Here is a 27,795-nt window from a genome sequence, read left to right on the forward strand (position 1 = left end):
AAAAAAAATTATTCTAAGGTCCAACGACAAATCTTCCAACAATTTACATCACAAGTAAATGTCACCATTGCACCATAATAATTCACAAATCACAGAAAATTGTAGCTGCTCAAATATTAGGTTCATTATTATTCATAAGCTATAGTAGAATTTAGAGGTGACCAAGTTTCAGGTGAATGTGCAAGCATATCAAGCTAACACAACTTTATTACATAATGACAACATGTATGGACTGATTCACTCGCATAGAGAAAAAAACAAACAAACAAACCAACAAACAAACAAACTCACTTCTATAAAATGACCAAGTTTTTTTTAAGGTAATTCGACCGGTTCAATGTTCCATATGTCTCTGGCATATTCATGAATTGTTCTGTCACTGCTGAACTTGTACGAGCCCGCTGAATTCAAGATTGACATTCTTGTCCATCTCTGCACCACCAACAATTACAAATGTAAGGAACAAAAAACACAGTAGGATCTAAATAAATCAAGTAAATGAACATAATTACGTTCTAAATATATTGAGTAAATGAGATTTTCCATTTTCGAATGCATGCATATTTTTGTACGGTGCAAGAACATAATATTTGATGCTAAAAACCTTAGCAAAACATGCTCGGAGCAAACAAATTATTGCAAACAAGTCAAATTTCAATTTGGAAAGATCAAACGATGCATGGAAGACGAAAAAAAGAAGCCAATGCTGTCATTCTTATGTTAGTTATCAAATCAACATTTTGTTGGAATCTAAATTTTACTAAATGATCCATGAAGCTGTGAATATGGCATGCAGAGTCAGACTAAAGAACAATCCAACTCAAAAATGTATGTTGAATGAACATTAGAAACTAGCAAGCACATAAAAGTGACAAATGTGCACGGCTTAGCAACAGAGATATGCAGATAAATGCTTAGATCACTCACCCCTTGGTCTCGATATGCCTCGTCGACCTTTTCTTGGCATTCTATGTAACTTGGGAAGTCCTTGCCCACAAGGAAATAGTCTGCACTGCCAAAACCTTCGTTTCCTTCTAAGGATCCCATTAATTCATCATAGTTATATGGTCCAAAAACACCACTTCTAACAAATTCCTTCACTTCTTCAAAACGTGGGTCAGGCACAAACTACATCAAGTAAGAAAAGAGATAGAATCATTCAATGCAGCTGATACAAGATTCAGATAGAGCAACAAAAAACAACAATTACAGCTTCCCACTCTGCTCATGAGGAAACTTTTCAAAGGCACAACTACCCAACCTCAGTAGGGTTCGTTCCACAGTAGAAACAGTGACACTTGGGTTCAACCTCAAAAACAAAAATAGAAAGAGAAATTTGATCCATTGGTATACCTTTCCTTCAGCTCTTTCTTTCCTAAGGCCCGCGATTTCATGAGCTTGAACACCAAAAAGAAAAAAGTTCTCGGGTCCAACCTCTTGCCTTATTTCGACATTGGCCCCATCCAAGGTCCCAATCAAGATGCAACCGTTCATAGCAAACTTCATGTTGCTGGTTCCACTGGCCTCCATCCCAGCAGTACTAGAGAGAGAGAGAGAGTCAAATCTTAAAGACCATAAATCAAGAGTTCAGTCTATCAGGGAATAAATAAAAGCTGTTATTCTGCAAAAATGATGTGTGACCTGGGTTTTAAATACCTGATGTGTTGCGAGAGCTCACTTGCAGGAATAAGCAATTCAGCAACACTGACATTGTAATCAGGAACAAATACAACCTAAAAATAAAAAATTAAAGGAAATAAGAATATCAAAGATCAATGGTATGAATGAGCTTGCAGCAACAATCAAGATCAGTTATATGGATGAGCTTGCAGCAAAGAAATCAATATACAATGTTCTACCAGGGCAGTCGAAGCAATTCCACAGCCAAAAAATAATAATGATTCTTGGTAGTATTTCCAGTAAAGTTCCTCCAAAAATTGCAAGAATTCTAGGCCTATAATTCGACAGCTTCATGTGATTGGCATTTAATTGCTTAACTTCTGCTGAAATTGACATAGTATTTTTTTATTTTTTTTTATTTTAAACATATAGATTGGAGTTATAATTGTTGTTTATTATCTGTGCAATCTCAAAACTGATCTATAAGGCTACCAAACTATGGACACTCCAGTCAATTTTATAACGTGTGATCAAAATGACTGTCAATAATTACCCCAGATAGAATCATTGAAGTGCTACAACAAAGTTCAAAGAGTCTTCACCAAAAAGTATCCAAAAATCAATATCCAATTGCATGGACAAAGTTGCCATGGATTCACAAGTATTTTACTGAACCCTTTCAAGGAGTTGTGAGTGATCCTTAATTTTGATAGATCTGTTAAAATTCATAAAATGAAGCATATGGGATCATCACCAAGGAATAGCCATGACATCATAACTCACGAGTAGTGGACAGGAGATACTTCAAACCTTTCTTTGAGCCATTTGCCTTGAGAAATATGGTTCAGATAGCTAAAGAAGGCAACATTATCACATTCATAGTGAAGAATTCTCACCATTGAGTCATGGTTAGGCCTTTCCATTTTGCACATCGTGCACGTGCTCACACTCACACACACACACACACACAGAGAACAATGTGTGGACTCGGAAAGCTTGATCAATAAAACCTACCAAGAAAACTGTACCTTTAGTAAATCACCGATTTCAGGATCATGATTTACTGTAGCCCCAACATCTGTGATAAATTTAACTATCCTTTTGGCTTGCACATATGTGGTAAATGCTTTTCCTCCAAATATACAAACTCGTGGAACAAACTCCACTTTCCTCTCTGCTGCACTCATTTCTTTCATCTTTTTGTAGCGGTAAACAATCCCCAAGATATTTAAAAGTTGTCGCTTGTATTCGTGGATACGCTTCACCTGAAGGGGGAAAAAGTCAACTTTATCTATTACAGCACAATTTTTGCAAGGAATATAAGGAAAATTGAGAAATGTTTATGCATAGAGAGATCATAGAATGCAATGATGTTTCATCTAACATAATATCCCTTCCCAAATAATAGTCCACATTTCCTTTTTGGAGTCCCAAACTGTATTTCGCACAGTCAAAAAAGCTAATGATTAATTTATTGAATTTCCAGCTATACCATTTGTTGAGATATTTATGACAAGTTTCTCACCTTTTAAACAGGCAACAATATAATGCCACTTCCTAAAGCTTGTGTGTTTTCAAGGTGGAAAATTTTTATGGACTGGAAATGAGTCAGCTCACAGTTGTGATGTTCAACACAAATTTTAAAGGCCAAAATGGTTTTGCACTGTGTTATTGTGAAATTGAAAGAAAAAAAAGATTCTAAAGGCATGGAAATAACCTGGACATCAAACATTGCGTCAGGGCTGATGGAATATCCAGTTTTTTCTTTGAGGAATGACACAACCTTCATCTTGTTGCTCCTTTTTGCTGCCCTCCACTCAATGTGGAGATACTCATTCTCGGCAAACTATGCATAGTTTTCAAAACTCAGGTTAGGATATATGATGGTTGCGTAACACTACTAATTTCAACACTAAAAGGGGAAGAAAATGAACTTCTTCAAGAAATAGCAAAACAAAGAGGAACAGTCAAATACAGTCTCATTTCATGCCACAAATTTTAGATGCCTGTCACATCTTGTACTGATGTCCAACTAATTACACCCTCTTTATAACAGTGCTCACCACCCAAAGATTTAGAATGAAGGAAAAATAATTCAAATACCACTTGTAATGCTACAAAGCCATGCTGCAACTTACAGTTCATGATGAATAGAAAAAATAAAGTTAATACGTACTAGTCTAGTAGTGATTTTCCCTAATGATCTGATCATCTTCTAGCATGATTAGCTAACACATTTTACCGAGAAGTGCTCACATTTCAACCTAAAATCATTAGTATTTGAAAAATTCAGTTCTTCATGTCCCTGGTTTGTCTATTTTCTTTGAGCTACCAAACGCAACATAGCTTAAAATAGGGTGTCCATTAGCCCATTCTAATTGATGACAGTAGTTCATGAGTGTTCAAGTTAGATTCATCCTGCTAGGTAGATATTTGGTTGACAGAAGACAGATAAAATGTAAACCCATACCAAAAATGAAAATCAGTTATCCAACTAGTACAAGAATTTTAATTAATAAAAAGAAAAAAAAAATGGACACACAGACTGCATATTACCTTCCGCAGTTCTGCCAATTTCTCAGTGTGAAGGACCCAATCTTCTGTACCTATCCACTTAGTTATGATATTACTTAGATCTGGATTGCAAAAACGGATCCATCTTCTTGGTGTCACCCCATTTGTTTTATTTTGAAATTTCTCAGGCCACATCTACCAACAGAGAGCAAAAATAGCATCACTTCTAACTATACTGAGAAAAATGAGCTGAGCTATAAAAGTCATAAAATGCGTAAAATGAAATATCGACAAATATATAGTTCAAGAATGAATGAAGTACCACTATCATTTATACCTGATAAAATTCATTAAACACGTCATCCTTTACAATTTCACTATGAATCTCAGCAACTCCATTTACTGCATGACCACCTGCGACACAGAGATTAGCCATGCGGACCATCTGTGGCGGTTTTGTAATTGGTTCCAAGCCCACCTTTTTCTGCTTCTGCATGCCTTCTTCTTTTGATTCATCTTCATCAATAGGTTTAAGTTCTTCGTCAGATTCTTCAACTTCTTCACTGGATTCAAGATCAGATTCTTCAACTTCTTCACTAGATTCAACAGCAGGACTTTCTTTGTGTGGCGGTTTTGTAATTGATTCCAAGTCCACCTTTTTCTGCTTCTGCATGCTTTCTTCTTTTGATTCATCTTCATCAATAGGTTTAAGTTCTTCATCAGATTCTTCAACTTCTTCACTGGATTCAACATCAGATTCTTCAACTTCTTCACTGGATTCAACAGCAGGACTTTCTTTTTGTTTAACAAATAAATCAGAAATGGAAGTAGGCACATCAACATTTTCTAAAATTCTCATTGCCTTCAATTTTTTCTCCAACAGGTCAGAATCTGATGTACCATACTCTGATATTATTTTATGGATCAGCTGAAAAATAGCAAATACCAGAAATTAGTATGAAAGTAACAACTTCCAGTGGAGAAAGATTGTGTGTGTTTATTTTGCACTACCTCCTCATCAATCATCTCTATAATCTCAACATGTCGAGGAAGCAGTTTCTGCATAAGTTCTAAGCTCCATTTCTCCAATGCCTCAGGTAAAACGGTGTGGTTTGTGTATGCCATAGTTCTGGCAAGTATATACCAGCACGTGAGGCAATTATGTAACCACAACTTGCAAATAAATATTAACTGCCAAATGGCATGTAAACAGTAGAAAATGTTTCAAATCCAATTAAAATCACTAAAGCTTATAAAATATTTTAAGACAAAAAGAGATATAATAGATTTGAGAACACACTGAATCCATTACAAATTCACAATCTAATCTGGTCTCTATAACTGAAAATGACACCGTCACACATGCACATAAAACTAAAGCAATAAAAATACCTATGGGTAATATCCCAAGCTTCCTTCCAGCTCATGCCCTTCAAATCCATCAATATTCTCATCAGTTCTGGAATGCAGAGTGTTGGGTGAGTGTCATTCATCTGCACTGCAACCTTTTCGGAAAACTCTTCCCATTTGACATGCCCTCCAGACCTCCTCTCAAACCGTGCAATAATATCTTGCAGAGAAGCTGAGCACAGGGTATATTGTTGCTTCAGACGAAGGATCTTTCCCTCCATTGATTCATCTCCAGGGTATAGTATATAGCAAATCTGATACCACAATAATCTAGTTTTAGAGAAGAGAAAGAGTTAGGCAATGAGGTAGACTTCATTCCCTTTTATATTGATAATACTGAGTAATTGCAAGAGTGTCATAAGGCATAATATAAAGAAATACAATCACACAATCACGTATTTTCTATTCTAACTTAATTCCTATTCTAACACTCACCCTCAAGCTGGTGCGAAAATATCTCTCATTCCCAGCTTGTTGAGAATGCCATGAAATGGTTTGCTCCCTAGCCACTTGGTGACAACATCGGCTAGTTGGTCTCCAGTCTTCACAAATGAAATACATATGATACCACTAGTGAGCTTTTCCTTGATGAAGTATCTATCAATTTCCACATGCTTAGTTCTATCATGTTGAACTGGATTATGAGCTACCATTAGTGAGCTTTTCCTTGATGAAGTATCTATCAATTTCCACATGCTTAGTTCTATCATGTTGAACTGGATTATGAGCTATGTTGATTGCGGCCTTGTTGTCACAGTATAGTCGCATGACCCTGAGCCATAGCCCTGAATTCTGCCTCAGCACTAGATCTAGCAACCACATTCTGTTTCTTATTACGCCATGTGACTAGGTTGCCACCAACAAATGTACAATATTCGAAAGTTGATCGTCTGTCAGTGATGGATCCTACCCAATCTGCATCAGTAAATGTCTCAACGCTGAGATGGTCATGTTTTGAGAAATAGAGACCCTTTCCTGAAGAAGTTTTCAGGTATATCTGGATTCTCATAACTGCCTCTAAGAGGGAAGTTCTCAGAGCATGCATAAACTAACTCACCATACTCATGGCAATAACAATGTATAGACGTGAGTGAGATAAGTATATGAGCTTTTCCACTAGTCTCTAGTATCTCCCCCTGTCCACTGGATCTCCCTCTTGATCCTCACTCAGTTTCTGGCCCGGTTCTAGAGGTGTATCACACGGTCTACCTCTAAGCATTCCAGTTTCCTTTAACAAGTCAAGTACATACTTTATCTAGCATATGAAGATACCATCCTTGGACCAAGCTACTTCAATGCCCAAAAATACTTCAAATAGCCTAAGTCTTTGATTTCAAACTCTTTGGATAAGTATTCTTTCAAACGAGGAATCTCCTCCACATCATCTCCTGTTAGAACAATATCATCAAACAATGTGTGATCAGCTTGTCTTTGCTTGAACCTATATTTCAGCATAGCTTGAGCAAACCTTTCGAACCACGCCCTAGGAGACTGCTTTAGTCCATAAAGTGACTTTCGGAGCTTGCATACTTTACCGTTGGACTTAGCATTCTCAAAACTAGGAGGAATATCCATATAGACCTCTTATGCTAGTTTTCAATGAAGGAAGACATTCTTCACATCAAACTGATGAAGTGGTCAATCCAAATTTGCAACAAGAGAGAGTAAGATTCTCACAAAATTCATCTTAGCAACCGGTGCAAATGTCTCCTGGTAATTCACCTCATAAGTCTAAGTGAAACCCTTAGCAACCAGTCTTGCTTTGTACCGTTCTATGAAACTATCTGCTTTGTATTTTACCGTGTACACCCACTTACACCGAACTGGATTTTTGCCTCTAGATAACTCCACTAACTCTCAAGTGCCACTCTTGTTGAGAACTCTCATCTCTTCCATCATGGCATGTTTCCATTCAAGAATACAGAGAGAATCCTGAAAATTAGTAGGTAGACTCACAGTCACAGAAGACACTTTAGACAGAAAAACTTTATATGACAAAGACAGACTAGAATAAGAGACATGATTAGTAATAGGATGATGAGTATATAAGAAACATCAAGATCTGAAACATTAGGAATAGGAATACTATAATCAAAATTACTTGGACTCTCAGGAGAGGGGTTTGACTTTGGACACTCATCCGGAGAAGAAGTTGACAATAGGGGAAGGAAAGTAGTCTCTTGTATCCAGGTGACTTGCTATCTGTCCTTATCCCTGATATAAACTCTACCTGTTTCCTTTTCCTCAACAACTGCTGGCTCATCATCCTCTATATGTTCAACCACGAGCGGAAGTGGAACAGGAATCTCTTCACACCAAGATTTCCCCTAAAGGGATGACTGCGATACCGGAGAGGTCGGAAAGTAAGGCTGAGACTCAAAGAAAGTGACATCCATGAAGACAAACCTTAGTTGCACGAAGCGGGAGCGGGGGCGGGGGCGGAAGTAGGAGCGAGGAAGCGGGAGCTGATAGAAGTTTCTTAGGTTGTACACATTAGAATTTTTTTATAAATATTTTTATTTTAATACACATTAATTATTTTTTTTATTGATTACATTTTTTAAATAATGTGTTATTGTTAATTTATTTTTATTTTATTTTACATATATGTGTGTGTTTTTTTTATTAATATGTATAATATATACTCATATATATATATTATATTTGTATGTGTTAATATTTTTTTTGGGTAAATATTTATAAAAATTATATATATTAATATTTTTATTTTTTTTATTATATATTTATATGTATATATATGATATATATTAAATAATAATGTGTTAATGTTTTTTATTTTTTTATTTTTTAAATATATATATTTATTTAAAGATTTTATATGTTTTATCTTATATATATATATATATATATTACTTATATATTAGATACATATCGTGACAGAAGGCCAGAGAGAGAGAGAGCGCCAGTGAGAGAAGGCAGAGACGAAGGCAAAGGAGACGATGACGATCAACGAGGAGGCGATTTGTGAGAGAGAGAGAAAGACGATCTGCCAGAGAGACAGAGACAAACTGCGACAGAGACGAAAAACTGAGAGAGAGAGAGAGAGACGAACTGCAATAGAGACGAAAGACACAGAGAGAGAGAGAGAGACGACCTTCGAAGTGATGAAAGAAGAAGAAAAACGAAGCAAAGGACATCCCAGACACAACCTTCAGGTTCTTCTTCACCTTCTTTCTCCTCTCTCTCTTTGTTGACCAACAAGCTAGGGTTTTTGTTCTTCTTCACCAACGATCCCATCTTGAACAGGATCGCGTTTCTCTCTCTACAGAAACGCGATTCCTACACGTTTCTTTCTAAGAAACGCTTACGAAGATTCGTCACATATTAGCACGATTCCTGCAACTACGAGACAAACCATTTGCGAGTGGGAGGATGATAACACTTATAACCTTTTTTGGTGGCAGAATAACCCAGAAAAACACACGTAAGGGACCGAGGATCGAATTTACCACGAGTGGGCGAATGATTATGGGCAAAGCAAACATAGCCAAAAGTCTTATGAGAAATGAAAAACTCGGAAGAGATCGACCCGAACAAAACTTGAAGAGAGGTTTGTTTCTGGAGGACTTGGGTAGGAAGTCGATTAATCAAATATGCGGCAGTGAGAACCGCTTCTCTCCAATAGGATCGAGGAACTCGTATCTCAAAGGATAGACAACGGGCGACATTAAGGAGATGGTGATTTTTGCGTTCTGCAACACTATTTTGTTGAGGAGTATTAGTGTATGAAATCTGGTGAATAATGCCATGAGTGGCGAAGTAAGTGGCAAGACCAGAGTCAATATATCCCCCCCATTATCAGAATGTAGAATTTTGACAACCACCCCAAACTGAGTATAAACCATGTTATAGAAGTTTTGAAACACAGAAAATATCTCACTTTTATCTTTCATCAAATAGACTCAAGTGGCCCGGGAACAATCATCTATGAAGGTAACAAACCATTTTTTACCGATTAAAGACACAAAACGGGATGGACCCCGTACATCAGAATGAATCAAAGAAAATGGAACAAAACTTTTATTAATAGAATGAGCAAAAGAGGCTCTGTGTTATTTCCAAGTTGACAAGACTCATATTGAAAATCTAACACATTATTTTTCTCATACACAGAAGAAAATAAATGCTTAAGTAATAAAAAAAAAAAGAGATGTCCTAAGCGACGGTACCACAGCCAGATGTCTTCCTTGGTGGATAGCTGAATAGATGAATGAGCCAGCTTATCGGTCTGATCCAAAATGTAGAGACCATGTTCCTCTCTAACACTGCCAATCCTCTTCCTCATGATGAAGTCTTGAAAAAGACAATGATCAGGAAAAAAATATCACGCTACAATTTAAGTCATGGGTAATGCGACTCAAAGATAAAAGACTAACATCAAAATTTGAAACATGGAGGACAGTGAACAAAGGAAAGGCAGAGGTAGCATGAATTAAACCTTCCCCTGACACAAATGACATAGTACCATCCGCAATACACACTTTTTCCTGACCTGAGGAGGGGTTATACTTTGAAAACAAATTAGAGGAGCCAGACATAGCACCAGAATCAATAATCCATAGTACAGTCGTATGAGAGAGCAATGCATATGGAGAGGAAGCCAAGTTACATGAATTGAAAAAAAAAGAAGAGGGTGCACTTGTAGTAGAAGTGGAGGCGTGACGGTCTAGCAAGTGGCGAAGAGCAATCTCAAAATCCGAGGCAGATAACCCCGAAACATCAGCAGCGGTGGAGACAACTGGAGATGAAGATAGTGACTCAACAGTGTCTGAAAGATGTGCTTGTGCATTAGCCCCTTGGCCTCTAGATTGACCAGACCTACCGCCTCGAGTACCAGGACGGTCTCCGCGGCCACCAGAGGGGGTTCCATGCAGCTTCCAACAAGTCTCTCGTGTGTGGCGAGATCTACGATAGTAGTCACAGAAAAGATTATAGAAGACACTGGCTCGTGTCGGACCGATGTAGAAGACAGTTTATGGGGTCATGTCGGACCGATAGGAGACAATGTTGTGACAGTTGTTGTGACAGTTTACGGAGTCTTGCTGGACCCTTGTAGAAACTAACCGGAATCAATGTCGGGACAGTTTACAGAGTCTTGCCGGACCCATGTAAAAGCTAACCGGAATCAATGTCGGGACAGTTTACAGAGTCTTGTCGGACCCATGAAGGAGCTAACCGGAATCAATGTCGGGACAGTTTACAGAGTCTTGTCAGACCCTTAAAAAGTCGCACCCTCAAAAGGTGTGCCCAATCTATCAAAAGGCGTGCCATCAAAAGGCGTGCCCAATCCATAAAAAGGCGTGCCATCAAAAAGCGCGCCCATGTTGTCGTCTAGCGCCGAGCGGCGCATGATGCGCGTGTCTGCCTCTTCATCATGGTCTTTATAAACCGAAGCGGAGGCTGAGGCTTGGAAGCATAACAAACCAGTTGAAACCTCTTCGTTCTCTGAGAGCTTGTCGCTAAAAGCTGCAAATCTTGAAATACTCTGTAAACACTCTATAACCAACCCTTCTCTGAAACACTCAGCAACCCATAACATGGCCTCGTCTTCCCGTTCAGCTACCCAGAATATGGCCTCTTCGTCCTGTGGTTTGCTCACTCTCTTTCCCGACCTCAACGAGTCAACAAGAGAGATAACTGGTGCGGTGGCCAGTGAACCTCAACCAAGCGCCTCTGGTTTTGCTCTGTTGAACTTTCCGATGCGGTCGGTGGAGCAAAAAATGGCGGTGCAAACTGATATTGAGGCCAATCAGTATACTTTGAAGTCATGTGTGGAGACCATGACGGCGGTCACAAACCTGTCGCACCGGCTGCAGAGTAGGACAAATGAGGTGCAGCAGTTAAACGCCCAGCTGGCTCTACTCCAACGCATGTATAAGGATGCGCGAGCAGAGATAAGTGTGCTAAAGGCGGAAAACAAGGAGCTGAAGCGGAAGGCCACCGTTATGTTCCGATTTGGAGGGCCGCCATATGCTATAGTGGAGGAGCAGGGAGGAGGCAACTTGCTTGGTGGTCTAGGAAGCATGGAGGCTGGGCAATCACGGGACAATCAAGAGAAAAGCAAGAAGAAGAGACCCGCAGCAGAGTAGAGAAGAAAAATCCCACTGTGGGTGCGGTTGTTTTGTTTTTTGTTTGTTTGTTTGTTTGTTTTTTTTTTTTTTTTTTTTTTTTTTTTGGATGTAAAATGGTGATCGGGGTGAGCCCCGATATGAATAAAATGAGTTTGGTGTGCAGTCCGTCGGCGTCTGTTGTTTTTTTTTTTTTTTTTTTGAATATCAAAACAAAGAAAAAACAATGGAGAGTGTTTGGTTTGGAAGGGTAATCAAAATATATTTGGGGGTGTGTGTAAGGGTGGATAAAAAGGGTCAAAGAGCACATGGAGTCTGAGTGTGTGCATAATAAAAATAATAAAAGGAATGAGTGGAGAGTGGGTGTTATGTTTAAAGAAAAGAAGAGTGGTGGAATTGGTTTTTTTTTTTTTTTTTTTTTTTGTTTTAATAATAATAATAATAATAATAATAATAATATATTAATGGAAAGCATGTGCGCTGGTAGTGTGTGGTGGTGTAAAATGGATGAAAAGAAAAAATAAAGAAATAAAGGAAGAAAAGTAAAAATGGGTTTAAAAACACGAGAGAGAGAGAGATAACCCAATCAGAGGGTAAGGATCTGGCTGTTAGAGCTTTTGCAACCCAGTCGGCTGCCATGTTTTTGTGTCTGCTCGTCCAAGAAAAGGAGAGGTGATGCTGTGCTGCAAATTCACGAATATCCAAAAGAGGGTTTGGTGGGAGAATATTTTAGAATAAAAAAAGATAGATAATATAGTTCACTCTGTCCTGAAGAGAAAAAAGCTGAAAAAGAAAGAGGTGGTGATGAACGTGGACATGGCACAACTTTTCGAACTGGACGTGTTACAAGATTGGGACTACACGTTCATGCCCACGTGTGGGACAGTTGGTGATTTCAGGTTTTGAGTAAAGTGGGTCTAGGGAGAGAGAGAGGAACAAAGTAGTCATGATCTCTGCTCTTCTTCGTTCTGCAACATACGAACAAAATGCTGAAAATCAGAAGGATCGCAACACCACCTATGGCAATCCCAACGACAAGCCCTGTCGATACACTCGATGATGAGCTCGACGGCATCGATGGGGTGGTCGATGATGACGGCGGCGACGGAGAACTCGAGGACGACGGAGGCAGCGGCGATGGGGTCGTGGAGGTCCCGGTAGGCGGAGGCGGGCTCGGAGTCGTGGAGGCGGACGGTGAGGTAGCTGCGGGCGGCGGCAATAACCCTTGTCTTTTGTTTCTCTGTCTAGATCGGCGAACACGCCGTAGTCGTGGACGGCGGCGACGGAGAACTCGAGGACGACGGAGGCAGCGGCGATGGGGTCGTGGAGGTCCCGGTAGGCGGAGGCGGGCTCGGAGTCGTGGAGGCGGACGGTGAGGTAGCTGCGGGTGGCGGCAGTAACCCTTGTCTTTTGTTTCTCTGTCTAGATCGGCGAACACGCCGTAGTCCACGGATCTACGGCGGTGGCCGCCTCTATCGATCTCTACACTTACGCCTCTCTCAGCTTTCCGACTCATTCTGATAATGATGATAAATTAAAGCTCCATTTGAAGGATATGGCCTTAGAATTTGCTTGGCCAGTCGGAATCTGTGAATCTTGATTTTGGTCATCAAGGTTGGTTAATGTTTGGAGAAAATTAGCTGGAATTAGTGAACAAATGGGCTTTTGAAGGTGAAAAAATAATCCATGGGAAGCCGTCTGGTATTGACAACACAGTGAGGTGCCGAGAGGGAGAGGGAGGTTTGAATTGGTTGAGATCCGCGCGGGCGGTCAATGCAAGGTTGCCGCCCGCGGGAAGGCGAAGAACACCAAGATCTTTAACCTACAGCTCTGATACCATGTAAGAAATAGATGTATTATTGATTGATATATGTTATAGTGTGTTGAGCTCTCTCCTTTATAGAGGAGAGGGAGAACAATTACAAACCGAAAGTAGAAGCACAAACCAAACAACATTATTAAAGGTACATTATTAAAGCATACTAATTATTATACTAACCTAATTATTAAAGCAACATTTTACATATTATATTCTAACAATCCTTCTCGGAGGAAGGACGAGGACCACGAGTCACACGGTCACCATCTCGAGGGGGTGCAGAAACCAAGGTCGAACGATCAGTAGTAAGAGAAGGAAGCATTGCAGAGCGATGACTCTCCTCATTCTGCACAAAAGCAAAGGCTTCCTGGAGAGAAGGAAGCACATCCATGCCAAGAACTCTGCTCCGAACCAGATCATACTCCACATCAAGGCTTTCCAAGAACTTGAAGACCCTTTCTTGCGCCACAAACATTCAGTAACCGGCAGAATCAATGGGACATAAAGGCTTATAAACCTAAAAGTGATCAAAGCGCTTCCACCCATTACTAAGGAAGGTAAAATACTGAAGAATAGTCATCTCACCTTGGACTGACCATTCAATGGAGCGACGTAACTCAAAAGTCTATGAGAAGTTCCCCTTCCGAGAGTAAGTGGTAGTCACGGCCTTCCAAATATCCTGGGCAGTGTCCATAGAGAGATAGCCCTCTCCAATCTTCGGGATCATAGAATGGATCAACCAACCCATAATGAGGGAGTTGGTGATCTCCTACTAATCATAACTCGGGTCAGTGGTGATGGGTGCCTGTATTTGGCCATCAACATACCCTATCTTCCCTCTGCTCTTCAAGAAAATAGTCAGACTCTGCGACCACGCTAAATAGTTCTAACCATTGAATAGAGAAGTGGTGATTTTAAGGCCAAGGTTGATATTATCAGTCATAGTAGAAGGATAAAGGAACTCTCGCTCTTTGGCGACTGAGAAGTTGTGGACTCACTAGTGAAATCTACCATGAATAGTCTACTAAGAAACCCTTAAACCCAATACCAATCACAAACTCAGAAAATGGATGAGGAAAGCACACTATGACCACAAAAAGATCATCAAAAGAATAATAATTGTCTTGTTTGTTCGTTTTTTATATTTTTTATTTTTTTATTTTTTTTAATGGATCACCATTTTTTTTAAATATATATATAGATAACTAGGTCGACACCATTAACAACTGCCTACAGCAATACAAGAAAAAAGAGAGAAGAACGAACTGTGGCAGAAACAGAGTTGACTGAGAGAGCCGACCGAAGCCAAGGAGTCAAGCAAGACCCCGACAGAGGCCAAGAAAGCCCGAGAGGCTGTCGACAGGCCCCTAGGGTGCCAGAAAGGCTGCTGACAGACTCCCTAGAAGACTGGGTGACTGTCGATGGTCTGGGTGAGGCTGTGGATGACAGTCAATGGCCTAGGTGAGGGGCTACGGGGCTGACTGAACTCTTGGGAAAAAAGACCTGCCGGCAATGATGGTAGGGTCCTTGCCGACAAAACAGAAGAAGGTATGGGCTAGGATTTTGGCTTTGATACTATGTAGTTTTAGAGAAGAGAAAGAGTTAGGAAATGAGGTAGACTTCATTCCCTTTTATATTGATAATACTGAGTAATTATAGGAGTGCCGTAAGGCATAATATAAGGAAACACAATCACGTACTTCCTATTCAAACTTAATTCCACTTAGAAAATATGAGGAAGAAGAACTCCGAAAATATGAGGAAGAAGGAATATATTTCTGTTATATTCAAAACTTCTTATTTTACAAGACCAAATGACACTCCTTATATAGGAGATATTACAAACATCATTATAACCCATTATATGCCACTTACATATTATATATTACCACTATCTACCACTATCATATTATATACATGCCACTATCTACCACCAACACCACTATCATATTCTATACATGCCACTATCTACCACCAACACCACTATCATATTCTATACATGCCACTATCTACCACCAACACCACTATCATATTATATGCATTAACACAAATTTCCAGCACTCCCCCTCAAGCTGGTTTGAAGATATCTTCCATAGCCAGCTTGCTAGTCAGCTTATCAAATTGCTTCTTGTGTAGTCCTTTCGTTAGCACATCAGCTAATTGTTCACCTGTTGGAAGGTAGGTCATACAGATTATGCCAGCATTGATTTTCTCCTTGATGAAATGTTTATCCACTTCTATATGTTTTGTGCGATCATGTAGAACCGGATTATGAGCTATAGATATAGCTGCTTTGTTGTCACAATAGACCTTCATGGGTGTCGGGTGAGAAAGCTTTAATTCTTCAAGAATTCTTTTAATCCACATTACTTCACAGATTCCATGGGCAACAGCTCTGAACTCTGCTTCTACACTACTTCTAGCTACCACATTCTGTTTTTTACTCCGCCATGTAACTAGGTTCCCACCTACAAAGGAGCAGTATCCGGATGTTGATCTCCTGTCTGTAACACTTCCTGCCCAGTCTGCATCTGTGTATACTTCAACTTGAAGATGTCCATGTTTCTTGAACAGTAAGCCTCTCCCTGGAGTTCCTTTCAAATATCTTAAGATCTTATAAACGGCCTTAAAGTGTTCTGCCCCTGGTGAGTGCACGAACTGACTTACCATGCTGACTGCAAAGGCAATATCAGGCCGCGTATGAGACAAGTAAATCAATTTCCCGACAAGTCGCTGATATTGTTCCCTCTCTTTGACTTCTTCAGCCTTAGCAGCTTGTAACTTCAAGTTAGGCTCGATCGGAGTCTCCACCATCTTACAACCAAGCATACCTGTTTCTCCAAGGAGATCAAGAACATATTTTCTCTGATTAACGAATATACCTTCCTTGGATCTTGCAAATTCCATTCCGAGGAAATACTTGAGAGCTCCCAGATCCTTAATGTGAAATTCTTTTGCGAGTTTCTCTTTGAGAGCTGCTAACTCTGCTTCATCATTACCAGTTAAAATGATGTCATCAACATAACAATCAAAATTGCAATTTTACTGTTTTTTGAATGTTTATAAAATATTGTGTGATCTGCTTGACTCTGCGAGAAGCCACAACTGATAACTGCCTTCCCAAAGCGTTCAAACCACGCTCTTGGTGATTGTTTGAGTCCGTATAATGACTTGTTCAATCTGCATACTCTGTCGCTTCCAAGTCTCTGCTCAAATCCCGGCGGTAGGCTCATGAACACCTCCTCTTCAAGATCACCATTAAGAAATGCATTCTTAATGTCAAGTTGATGTAGAGGCCAATCTGAATTTACTGTAAGAGATAACAGTACTCTGATGGAATTTATTTTAGCAACAGGAGCAAACGTCTCCTGATAGTCGATCCCATAAGTTTGAGTGAAGCCTTTAGCCACCAGTCTCGCCTTGTATCTCTCAACGCTTCCATCTGCGTTACATTTTATCGTAAACACCCATTTACACCCAACTGTTTTCTTGTCTTTGGGTAGATCAACTATCTCCCAAGTACCACTTCTCCTTAAAGCATTCATCTCCTCCATGACTGCTAATTTCCAATTCGGATCATCCAATGCTTCCTGTATATTTATTGGAACAAACAAGTGTGAAATCCTAGATGTGAAAGCTCTATGGTTTTTAGACAGTCTTTGATAGGAGAAGTAATTTGCAATAGGATGTTTAATGCAATTTCGGACACCTTTCCTAATTGCTATAGGAACATCAAGGTCGGAAATAGAAGGAATAGGATTACCTAAAATTTCGATGCCAGAACTCGGGTGGACATTCGGGTCATTAGGATGGACATTCAGGTCATTATTCCTCAGATGAAATCGCTTCCTAGTATAAACTTGAAGCTCAGGATTTAGATCATTTTGTAGTACTTCTCCCCCTAAACAAGAATCTTCTTGACTAGGCACCGTAGAACTTGATTCTCCTAAGTGATCATTATCAGACAGATGTGGTTTTTGTGTAGGATAAATGACATTGGGGAGCGGGATAGAAATATCCCAAAAATGGTCTTCTACTCCTCTTGTCTCCCCTGAAGAGAAGTGTTGGGGAAATAGGATTTTGTTTCCACAAATGACACATCCATACTCACATGAAATTTCTTGGTTTGAGGATCGAAACACTTATACCCCTTTTTGTTTGAGGAATAACCTAAAAAAACACATTTTGACCGAAATTGACTAGGAACATGAACATAGGCAGTACATCCAAAAACTTTGGCGGGTAAATCAGAAAACAACCTCGTGTCAGGAAAAAAAGCTTTGAGACAATCGAAAGGTGTTTTGTATGTTAACACCTTTGTAGGCATCCTGTTTATCAAATAAGAGGCTGTTAAAATTGCTTCACCCCATAAATATTTAGGAACATGCATGTAAAACATTATAGCACGTGCAACTTCAAGTAGATGTTTATTTTTTCGTTCTGCAATGCCATTTTGTTGAGGGGTATCCCGACATGTAGATTGATGAAAAATCCCCTTTTTTTCCAAAAACTCACCCAACTGCTCATTGAAATATTCTGTTCCATTATCAGAATGTAAAATACCAATTTTGGTTTGAAATTGGTTTTCAATCATATTGTAAAAATTTGTGAATAAATTTTTCACGTCAGATTTTTTATTCATCAAATAAATCCAACATAAGCGGGTATGGTCATCAATAAATGTAACAAACCATCTTTTACCAGAAAGAGTAGTGATTTTAGAAGGGCCCCAAACATCACTATGAATCAAATAAAAAGGTTTGGAAGTCTAGTAAGGTTTTGGCAAATAAGTAGAGCGATGAAATTTTGCAAAAATGCAACTTTCACAATGAAAAGAAGAACAATCAATCCCTTTAAATAATTCTGGAAATAAATGTTTCAGATAAAGAAAACTAGGATGTCCTAGCCTATAGAGCCATAGCATTATTTTTTCTCGAACAGAGATTGAACTAGTACTATTAAAGCTCTGAGCTTTTTTATTACTAACAGGTACTTCATCAAAGTAGTAAAGACCTTCAAGCATCCTAGCACGCCCAATCATCATCCCCGAGTGTAGAAAATTTAATGTATAAAGAGAAATAGAGAGATGTATTGAATGTTACAATGATTCCTATATATAGAAGAGTAGATGGTAGTAGGTGGTAGATGGAGTAGGTAAAGTGGAGGTGGTAGTGGTGTAGTGGGTTAGGTTTAGTGGAGTAGGTGAGGTGGTAGTGGTGTAGTGGGTTAGGTTTAGTAGGTGAAGTAGGTGATATGTTTTAACAGCCCCCCGCAAACTCAAGGGGGATAGGAACTAACCAACTTGAGTTTGGAGAGAGTAACAAAACAAGAAAAATACATAAAAATAAAAGAGGATAGGAGACACTGTATGGTCGTGTCAGACCATTGGTGAAGACACTGGATGGTGGTGTCATAACGTTGTAGAGGACACTGTATGGGGGTGTCATAACGTTGTAGAGGACACTGTATGGTGGTGTCATAACGGTGTCGAGGACACTGGATGGCGGTGTCAGACCGATGTAGAAGACAGTTTATGGGGTCATGTCGGACCGTTGTAGCAGACAATGTTGTGACAGTTTACGGAGTCTTGCTGGACCCTTGTAGAAACTAACCGGAATCAATGTCGGGACAGTTTACAGAGTCTTGTCGGACCCATAAAGGAGCTAACCGGAATCAATGTCGGGACAGTTTACAGAGTCTTGTCGGACCCATGAAGGAGCTAACCGGAATCAATGTCGGGACAGTTTACAGAGTCTTGTCGGACCCATGTAGAAGACAGTTTATGGGGTCATGTCGGACCGCTGTAGAAGACTGTTTACGGGGTCATGTCGGACCGATGTAGAAGACAGTTTATGGGGTCATGTCGGATCGGTGTAGAAGACACTGTATGAGTGTGTATATAGGCTGCCCAAAAGATATACATGTAGATATATATATCGAGCCCGCAAAAGTTGCGCCCTCAAAAGGCGCGCCCACTTTATCAAAAGATGTGCCCGACAGAAATCATCGAGCGGCGAGCCATCAAAAGGCGCGCCAGACACGCGGCGATGCACGTGACCGACAGAACGCGTGTCGGCCTCTTCGTCAGGGTCTTTATAAACCGAAGCGGAGGCTGAGGCTTGGAAGCATAACAAACTAGTTGAAACCTCTGCATTCTCAGAGAGCTTGTCTCGAAGAGCTGCAAATCTTGAAACACTCTGTAACCAACCCTGTCTGACAGTACCAATCGGTAATCGCTGCTTCTCTGAAACACTTAGCAACCCAAAAACATGGCCTCTTCTTCCCGTCCAGCTACCCAGAACATGGCCTCTTCTTCCCGTGGTCTGCTTACTCTCTTTCCCGACCTCAACGAGTCCACAAGAGAGATAATCGGTGCGGTTGCCCTTGAACCTCAACCAAACGCCCCTGAGTTTGCTCCGTTGACCTTTCCTATGCGGTCTGTGGAGCAAAGAATGGCAGCGCAATCAGATATTGAGGCGAATCAGTATACTTTGAAGTCATGTGTGGAAACCATGACTGCGGTCACAAACTTGTCGCACCGGCTGCAGAGTATGACAAATGAGGTGCAGCAGTTAAACGCCCAACTGGCTCTGCTCCAACGCATGTATAAGGATGCGCGAGCAGAGATAAGTGTGCTAAAGGCGGAAAATAAGGAACTGAAGCGGAAGGCCACCGTTATGTTCCGATTTGGAGGTCCGCCATATGCTGCAGTGGAGGAGCAGGGAGTAGTGATCGTGCCCAGTGGAGTGGGTGCGGGAAACACAGAGGCAGCACCGGCAAGGGCCGCCCAGGACGGAGGCAAGAAAAAGCGACCCGCAGCAGAGTAGAGAAGCAAAATCCCGCCTGTGGATGTGGTTGTTTTGTGTGTGTTTTTTTTTGTTTTTTTTGTTTTTTTTTTTGTTTTTTTTTTTGTTTTGGTGTAAAATGCTGATCGGGGTTGATCCCCGGCATGAAGAAATGACAAGTTTGTAAAATGTTTTTTTTTTTTTTTTTTTGGGGGGGGAGTGTTGTGTTGAAAAAATAAAAATAAAATGAAAGAAAACAAGGGAGAAAGAAAATAGATAAAAAAATATGTATAGATGGATTATATGAAAAATATCAGGGTGATTGTTTCAAAAATAAAGTGGGGGTATGTAAAAAGGAGGAAAAGTGATTTGGAAAAAATAAATAAAAAATAAGTGATTTTAAAATCAAATGGAGGAGAGTTTGAGTAATAGAATATAATAAAAAGAGATATATATATATATATATATATATATATAAAGTAAAGAAGGTGGGGAACAACATGATAAGGGTGTATTTTAAAATGATAAATAAAAGAAAGTTGAAGACAACATGATACCGGTGTATATGGATGTGATAATGAGAGTGAAACAAACTTGGTGAGTGTGATTAAATAAATAAAAGAAGAATGGGTGTGCTTTCCTTAGTGCTCCTCTCTCTGCCTTCAAAGTCGAGATTGGTCTCTCCAAACGAAGGCTCAACATTCAAATCATTGTAGTCCTCTGAAAAGGTTCTAACCATGTGCCACAAAATTGGCCCCACCATTATTTGCCTGATAGATAGATGGCTGGAAGCCCTTGATAACACCAGCACCACATATGGACAAATGCATACACACACAATCACAGCGCTGGCACCACCGATGAGTATGGTGGATAGCCTCCTGTGGGCCATCTCTAACACCTCATCATCTCTATAACCAGATACTGATATTAAACAGAATGTTAATATAAATATCAGCAGCCCATAATCGTATCTTGCTTTCATTCTTGGAAAAAATCTTATGAATGTCACTACTGCAGCTAGTATGAAGACGAAAAGCCCAAGTAGTATGGGCTCACATATTTCTCCAGAAAAACTAGCAATTCGATGAGCTCCAACGCCAAGAGTACCAGCAAGCAGTGTTGCAAAACCCCTATTTACACCCCTTCCAAGTGTTGCACCCACAGAGAAGTCAAAGACAACAACAATAGTAAGAACAGCCCACATTGCAGAGACACCAAAACCATCATAGAGAGGGTCACAGTAGTAGAACTAAATGGTTGAGAAGGTGGTGTAGAGAGAAACCGAAGAGAGAGTTGCCGAGAGAGAGAGGTTGGCCTCTTCATCTCAGAGAGAGATGAGAATGGTTGATCTTTGTATGTAGAGAAGTCGCCTCTGGTGGCGGCGAACTGGAAGCTATATGTATTGATATTGAGAAATAGAGAATTGTATATTATTGATAGAGAATTGTATAGATATTGATTGTATTATTGATAGATGTATTGAATGTTACAATGATTCCTATATATAGAAGAGTAGATGGTAGTAGGTGGTAGATGGAGTAGGTAAAGTGGAGGTGGTAGTGGTGTAGTGGGTTAGGTTTAGTGGAGTAGATGAGGTGGTAGTGGTGTAGTGGGTTAGGTTTAGTAGGTGAAGTAGGTGATATGTTTTAACACCGAGTTCTGGTCCTGAAATTCACAATGGGATTCAAAAAATGTAACACGACAATTAGAATCCTTAGATAGTTTACTGACAGACAAAAGGTTACAGGCTAAGTTGGGGACGTGAAGAACAGCATTGAGATTAATTTTCTCAGTTAGTTTAATAAATCCTTTTCCTGCAATAGGTGAAAAACTACCATCGGCTATTCTGATTTTGTCATGACCAGAACAAGGGAAATAGGTACTAAATAAATGGGAAAAACTAGTCATGTGATCGGAGGCACCGGAATCTATGATCCACGGAGAGAAGTTTAGGCAAGAGAAGGCTTTAGGATTTCTACCTGTTTGTGCCAACAAAACACTAGGAGTACCGGATGAGGAGTTGGATTTTATCAGCTTTAAGAGTTGATCAATCTGCTCTTTGTTGAAGGGACCTGAATCGGCTTCATTAGCGGTAGGAAAGCCACGATTCTTCTCTCCTTGTTTGCTGCTTTTCCAGTTGACAGGTTTGCCATGGATCTTCCAACACGTTTCGCGTGTATGGCGAGGCTTGTTGCAAAAATCACACCAGACCCGTGGCTTATCATCAAACCTGCGCTGGTAATTTGCAGCCTTGTTGGCCGCAGCATTGCTAATTAAAGCAGAAATTTCAATTGATTCACCAGTACCTTTTTTCTTAAGCATGACGCTCCTTCGGCTCTCTTCCCTTCTGACTTCGGCAAATACTTCGCCAATGGATAGGAGAGGAGGTCTGCCAATAATTCTTCCTCGCACTTCATCGAACTCAATGTTGAGGCCGGCAAGAAACTTGTAAATACGGCTGTCTTCCACAGTTTTCTTGTGGTGGTTGCAGTCGTCAACCAATTTCCATTCGTATGTGTTGAAGATGTCAAGATCCTGCCACAACCTTTTCAACGAATTGAAATATTTGGTGACGGAATCATCTCCTTGACGAATCTCTCCCAACTTCAAAGTTAATTCGAAAACTTGAGATTGATTTCCTAGGTCAGAATACATCTGACTAACATTATCCCACAATTCTTGTGCAGTAGGATAGCACATGTAATTAGAGCTTATATCCTCCTCCATAGAATTGACCAACCATGTCATAACCATGGAGTTTTCAGCGTCCCAACTGTCGAACAGCGGATCATTAACAGCAGGAGCCTTCTTGTCACCAGTGATGTAACCGATCTTTCCTTACCCACGGATATACATCCGAACAGATTGTGACCAGCGGAGAAAATTATCACCATTTAGGCGGATGGTGGTGATTTGGACAGAGTGAGAGTTGGACGTTTTCACCGGAATGGCAGCGGCAGGGGTTGAAGTGGTTTCGGACGTGACTTCCGACATGGCTATGACGGTTTTAGGGCTGCTGCGTTTTTTGTTGCTCTGATACCAACTTAGAAAATATGAGGAAGAAGAACTCCGAAAATATGAGGAAGAAGGAATATATTTCTGTTATATTCAAAACTTCTTATTTTACAAGACCAAATGACACTCCTTATATAGGAGATATTACAAACATCATTATAACCCATTATATGCCACTTACATATTATATATTACCACTATCTACCACTATCATATTATATACATGCCACTATCTACCACCAACACCACTATCATATTCTATACATGCCACTATCTACCACCAACACCACTATCATATTATATGCATTAACACAAATTTCCAGCTATTCTAACAAGTATATTCGCTAGTTAGCATTGTTATAAAAAAAATCAATAAATTAGAAAAGCATGTGAAAACAGAAATGAAGCAGGCACAAACAAACATGACACTGACAAATAAAGAAATATTAAATCTTCTTTCTTATTTAGTTATGTTAGTATCTCTAAGTATGCAATAATGCAAACATAATCACTACTTACAAGGGTGCAATGGGAATACAAGAAAGAACAATATCATATGTTTGGTTTGTTCCAAAAGGCAACACCCAACTTCCATGTATTCAGTATTTTAGTATAAATGAGGCCCCAAACCACATCCTACCAATTATATTTTATAAAGAATATCCAGATTATAGCAAAATAATGAGGGAAAAAAAATGTATACATAACCATGAATGCATCCAAACCTTTTCAGCATTAGCTTGGGCTTCACAAGCTTTGGTGTGCTCGCCAGCATTGAAAGCATTTAAATCAAAATTTTCTGATGGAGATTTAGTGGACCACAGTCGAAGGTTAATTGTGGTTCTAGTTTTATATCCCGGTATTGGGACATCATACGCAACAGCCTTTATGTCTTCTCCACCAATCCAGTGTCTTTTTTCATCTGACCCCACCACAACCTTGCCATAAAACTTCACTGGATGCGAGACATCATTTCTCACAATCTCCCAGGGATTGCCCATCTGCAAGGAGAAACTGAAATTAACTGGAAGACAAAAAAGATTTACATTATGAAATAACTCAAGACAATAAAAATAGATAAAGCTATTAAAATTTCAAAATAGCTAAATATAGGTTTAACATAAAACAAAGTGAAAATACTGAACAAAAGGAAATCATACTTCAAGCCAATCTTCAGCAACTTCCTCCTGGCCATCTTTTGTAATCAGTTGTTTAAATAAGCCATGTTTGTATCTAAGACCATAACCCCATGCTGGATAATTTAATGTTGCCAAAGAGTCCAAAAAACAGGAAGCAAGACGACCAAGACCTCCATTTCCAAGTGCAGCATCTGGCTCCTGTTATTGATCAACCAAAGAGTTAACCGCTACAACCAAAAAGGGGGAGCGTTCACCATTTTTTTTTTTTTTTTTTTTTTTTCTGTGCATAGTAAAGAGAAGATATTGATTTAAGAAGCTTTGCAGCTTGTTGAGGCTAAACAATGGACAGTGCACAAGGCTTCACAATATCAAGAAAAATGTACAATACAAGCACATCAAACAAAATGAAAATATAAAGGAAATCTGACCTGCCAAGCTACATTCTCAAGATTGTGCCCAAGCTTGCACAAAGCCTCTCCATAAGCATCTGTCAGTTCTAAATTACCAATGGCATTTAACAAAGCTCTTCCCTACAAAGGTAGATCATGTTGCAATAGTAATGAACTGCAAAAAAGTATAATCCAAATGTACAATAATGAAACAGTAATGGACTGCAAATGCCGTGGTTGGTGAAACAGAAATGGATTGTGAAGGTGTCAATTGTGGTATGCAATCAAGATGCCCAAGTCAGACCTGTAGAAATTCCATTGACAAATAGTATGCCTGCTTTACATTCATCTTTTCATAGTAATTATATGTTGCATTCCAATTAATGATAAGTGCATCACGAACACTTTGTGCTGTTGCAAAGAAAGCCTTGGGTAGCTCAAATCGCTCCGGAGAAAACAATGATGTGAACTCTGCATGGTATTTGATACTCGACGCAATGGATGCAGCATCAAGAGTGAAAGAAGTCACGTTGATTGCAGCACCTAAATCATCACGCAAAAATCAACAAATAAACTATATAAAGTCCAGAATAATATGCTTTTATTTTTGTTTTGATAAGTAAGAAAGAAAATTTCAATAAAGAAATCAGCAAAAGGGGCACAACCTTGTGCACACAGAGTATACCGATCTACTAATATTTGGCAACAACCATAGTAAATCTCATTAAGACGGACAGAACATAACATGTACCGTAACATCCCTAATTTGAGTGTTAAACGCATCAATTCATAGGGTTGATATTTCCCACAACAATTGACTTGTATTGCTCTAATTATAGACGTTAAGAATTACTCATAATGAGCACCACAAATCCACCTGAAAATTTGACAATGTCAAAACTTAATGAAGTATACACTTTTAGGTAACAATCAAATATTGGCATATTAACATCAAAAAACGATCAGGCCCCATCAACTGATGTATCCCATTTTAAATCAACAACATTAAGAAAGAAACCATGTTTGATTATATAATTGCGAACCAATCCACTTTCAAACACTTTACATCCTCGAAGGATAATTCACCATCCAACGATGTTGTTTGAAAATGAATGGCGAAATCATCTAATTAAATGACTTGTGGTCTTTTTTATCAGATGGTTGGTCCCAATCCTTTCATGTTCCAAACATCGTAAAATGTGAATTTCTAAAATAAAATAACAGTCTGACAGATGTAGTTTATTAGAACAAAGAAATATATTTTTTTTAATGATCTGTTACTTTTTCATGCCATGTTAATATTAAAGAGATTGAGTTCAGACCCAATATCTAATTAATCCCATTTAGTATTTCAAATGACAGAATGCAACATTTACTTGCTCTTTTTTCAAGTAAAAGTGAGATTGGAAGACTATCGAAACAAGTTCATTTTTTTTCTCTCTACTATAAGATTAAAATGAGATCCATTAGATGGTCAATTCCAAGACTTGTCCACATGATTTTGTATCCAAGTCAGAGCCCATTATAAATTATTCCCTAATCTAATCAGCATGGACTATAATATAACAGTTTATCTTAAATCAGTAATATTGATTTGTATTCCTTGGCTCCAATCGCAGGCTTGCAGATATTAATAAAATCATTTGGACGCTTACTTCCCAACTAAAATTATTTTCTAAGCTCACGTAATTCCAAACAAGACTTTAAAATTCAATTAGTATTGACAAAATAAAACTTCAAAAAACCATGTTTAACTGTATTATATAAAATTCCAAGTGTGTTTTGAATATAAACTGAAAACATTGAAAACGGGCTAGTTTGGAAATCATAAGTTTATATTTATATTTATAAAAGTTTATATTTATAAATGATTGTTTCAATTTATAAATTTGAGCGGAAACGTAAATTCATTTAAAAATATGACTACCAAACTTTTTTTTCAAATAATTCTTTTTTTCAATTATGATATATATATGATCTCATTCTCATAAATAATAAAAAATAAATATTTTAAATATGAATAAATATATTTTTTAGTTTATATTTTTAAAATTTTTTAAATGAAATGCGTTTATAATTTATATTTTTTAAAAAATAAACAAAAATTAATTTATAAAACTTTTGTAAAGATAAACCAAAAAGGTAAACAGTATCAAACAGTACCCTAATAATCCAAACTACTACTTCGATTTAGTATTTAATAAAAAATTTAAATAATTAGATATAAAAAAAAAAATTTAAAAAAAACAGATTCCAAAAGAAGAACAAACCTTCGTCGGTGATCGGATCCTTGAGTTTATGGTTTGGGTCGCTCGAGACATTCTTAACCGTGAAAGACCGCTTTAATCTCCGAAAACAGGAGGTTCGGATGAGGAACAAATTGGAGGACCTTATTCGAGAGCTGAAGCGGATGCATCTTGAGATTGAACTGAAATGCGAGAACGACTCTGTTTTAGTTGAAGTTGCAGAGAACGGTAAGGTCGCCATTGTTATCTCTCTGTCTCTCTCTCTGTCTCTCTCTCTCTCTATATATATATATCTTCTGCGAGATCAGATCAGACTATGGAGGAGATAGTGGACTACGTTTGTCTTCTTCTTATATAATTCATTCATTGAATTCATACTTTCATCAAATAATTCAATTCATTCATTGAATTCATACCTTCATCAAATCACGAGATTGCTCTCGTGCCATGTTGTTATACGCTCTCACTCACTCACCAGTTTACTGAGGGAAACTATTCGGTGTTGCGGGACTACCCACAATTATTAGAGTAACTATTATTATTTTTTTTAATTACCTAACGAGTAATGTTACTATGCTAGACACTCTAAAAAATTTTAGGACGGATTGCATTAATAATCTTTATACTTTAGGTCTCGTGTTATTTTAGTTCATGGCTTTTTAATTATGACATATTTGATTTGAATTTTAAATCTTATTCTAAATAAGTACAATTGAATATATCATTGCTTAATTTTAAGGGCAAAATTATCAATTTGATAAAATAT

General features: G+C 38.8%; 1 protein-coding gene across 1 annotated transcript; it reads right to left on the minus strand.

Annotated features, from left to right (window-relative positions):
* Window positions 1–99: 99 nt before the first annotated feature.
* LOC114308260 (alpha-1,4 glucan phosphorylase L isozyme, chloroplastic/amyloplastic) lies at window positions 100–27,582 on the minus strand. The gene is made up of 15 exons (XM_028253817.2): window positions 27,054–27,582; window positions 25,088–25,326; window positions 24,823–24,924; window positions 24,416–24,592; window positions 23,981–24,256; window positions 5,527–5,798; window positions 5,146–5,263; window positions 4,472–5,062; window positions 4,177–4,329; window positions 3,338–3,466; window positions 2,649–2,885; window positions 1,657–1,733; window positions 1,354–1,540; window positions 928–1,128; window positions 100–432 (listed from the first exon to the last, which is right to left on the minus strand). The coding sequence occupies exons 1-15, from the start codon at window positions 27,268–27,270 to the stop codon at window positions 316–318; spliced, it is 3,093 nt and encodes a 1,030-aa protein (XP_028109618.2). The 5' UTR covers window positions 27,271–27,582; the 3' UTR covers window positions 100–315.
* Window positions 27,583–27,795: the final 213 nt, after the last annotated feature.

Source organism: Camellia sinensis, chromosome 4 (assembly GCF_055761805.1).
Source record: "Camellia sinensis isolate YWXY chromosome 4, ASM5576180v1, whole genome shotgun sequence".
Classification (NCBI taxonomy): domain Eukaryota; kingdom Viridiplantae; phylum Streptophyta; class Magnoliopsida; order Ericales; family Theaceae; genus Camellia; species Camellia sinensis.

What these genes read in the sequence shown, in the direction of transcription:
- LOC114308260 (XM_028253817.2), bottom strand. Translation starts at nt 27,270, where the DNA reads ATGGCGACCTTACCGTTCTCTGCAACTTCAACTAAAACAGAGTCGTTC. An exon ending in CCCAAGCTAATGCTGAAAAG is followed by an intron (nt 5,799 to 23,980) that starts GTTTGGATGCAT and finishes TTGTGGTATCAG; the next exon opens with ATTTGCTATATACTATACCC. An exon ending in AAATCGGTGATTTACTAAAG is followed by an intron (nt 1,734 to 2,648) that starts GTACAGTTTTCT and finishes TTTTATTTTTAG; the next exon opens with GTTGTATTTGTTCCTGATTA.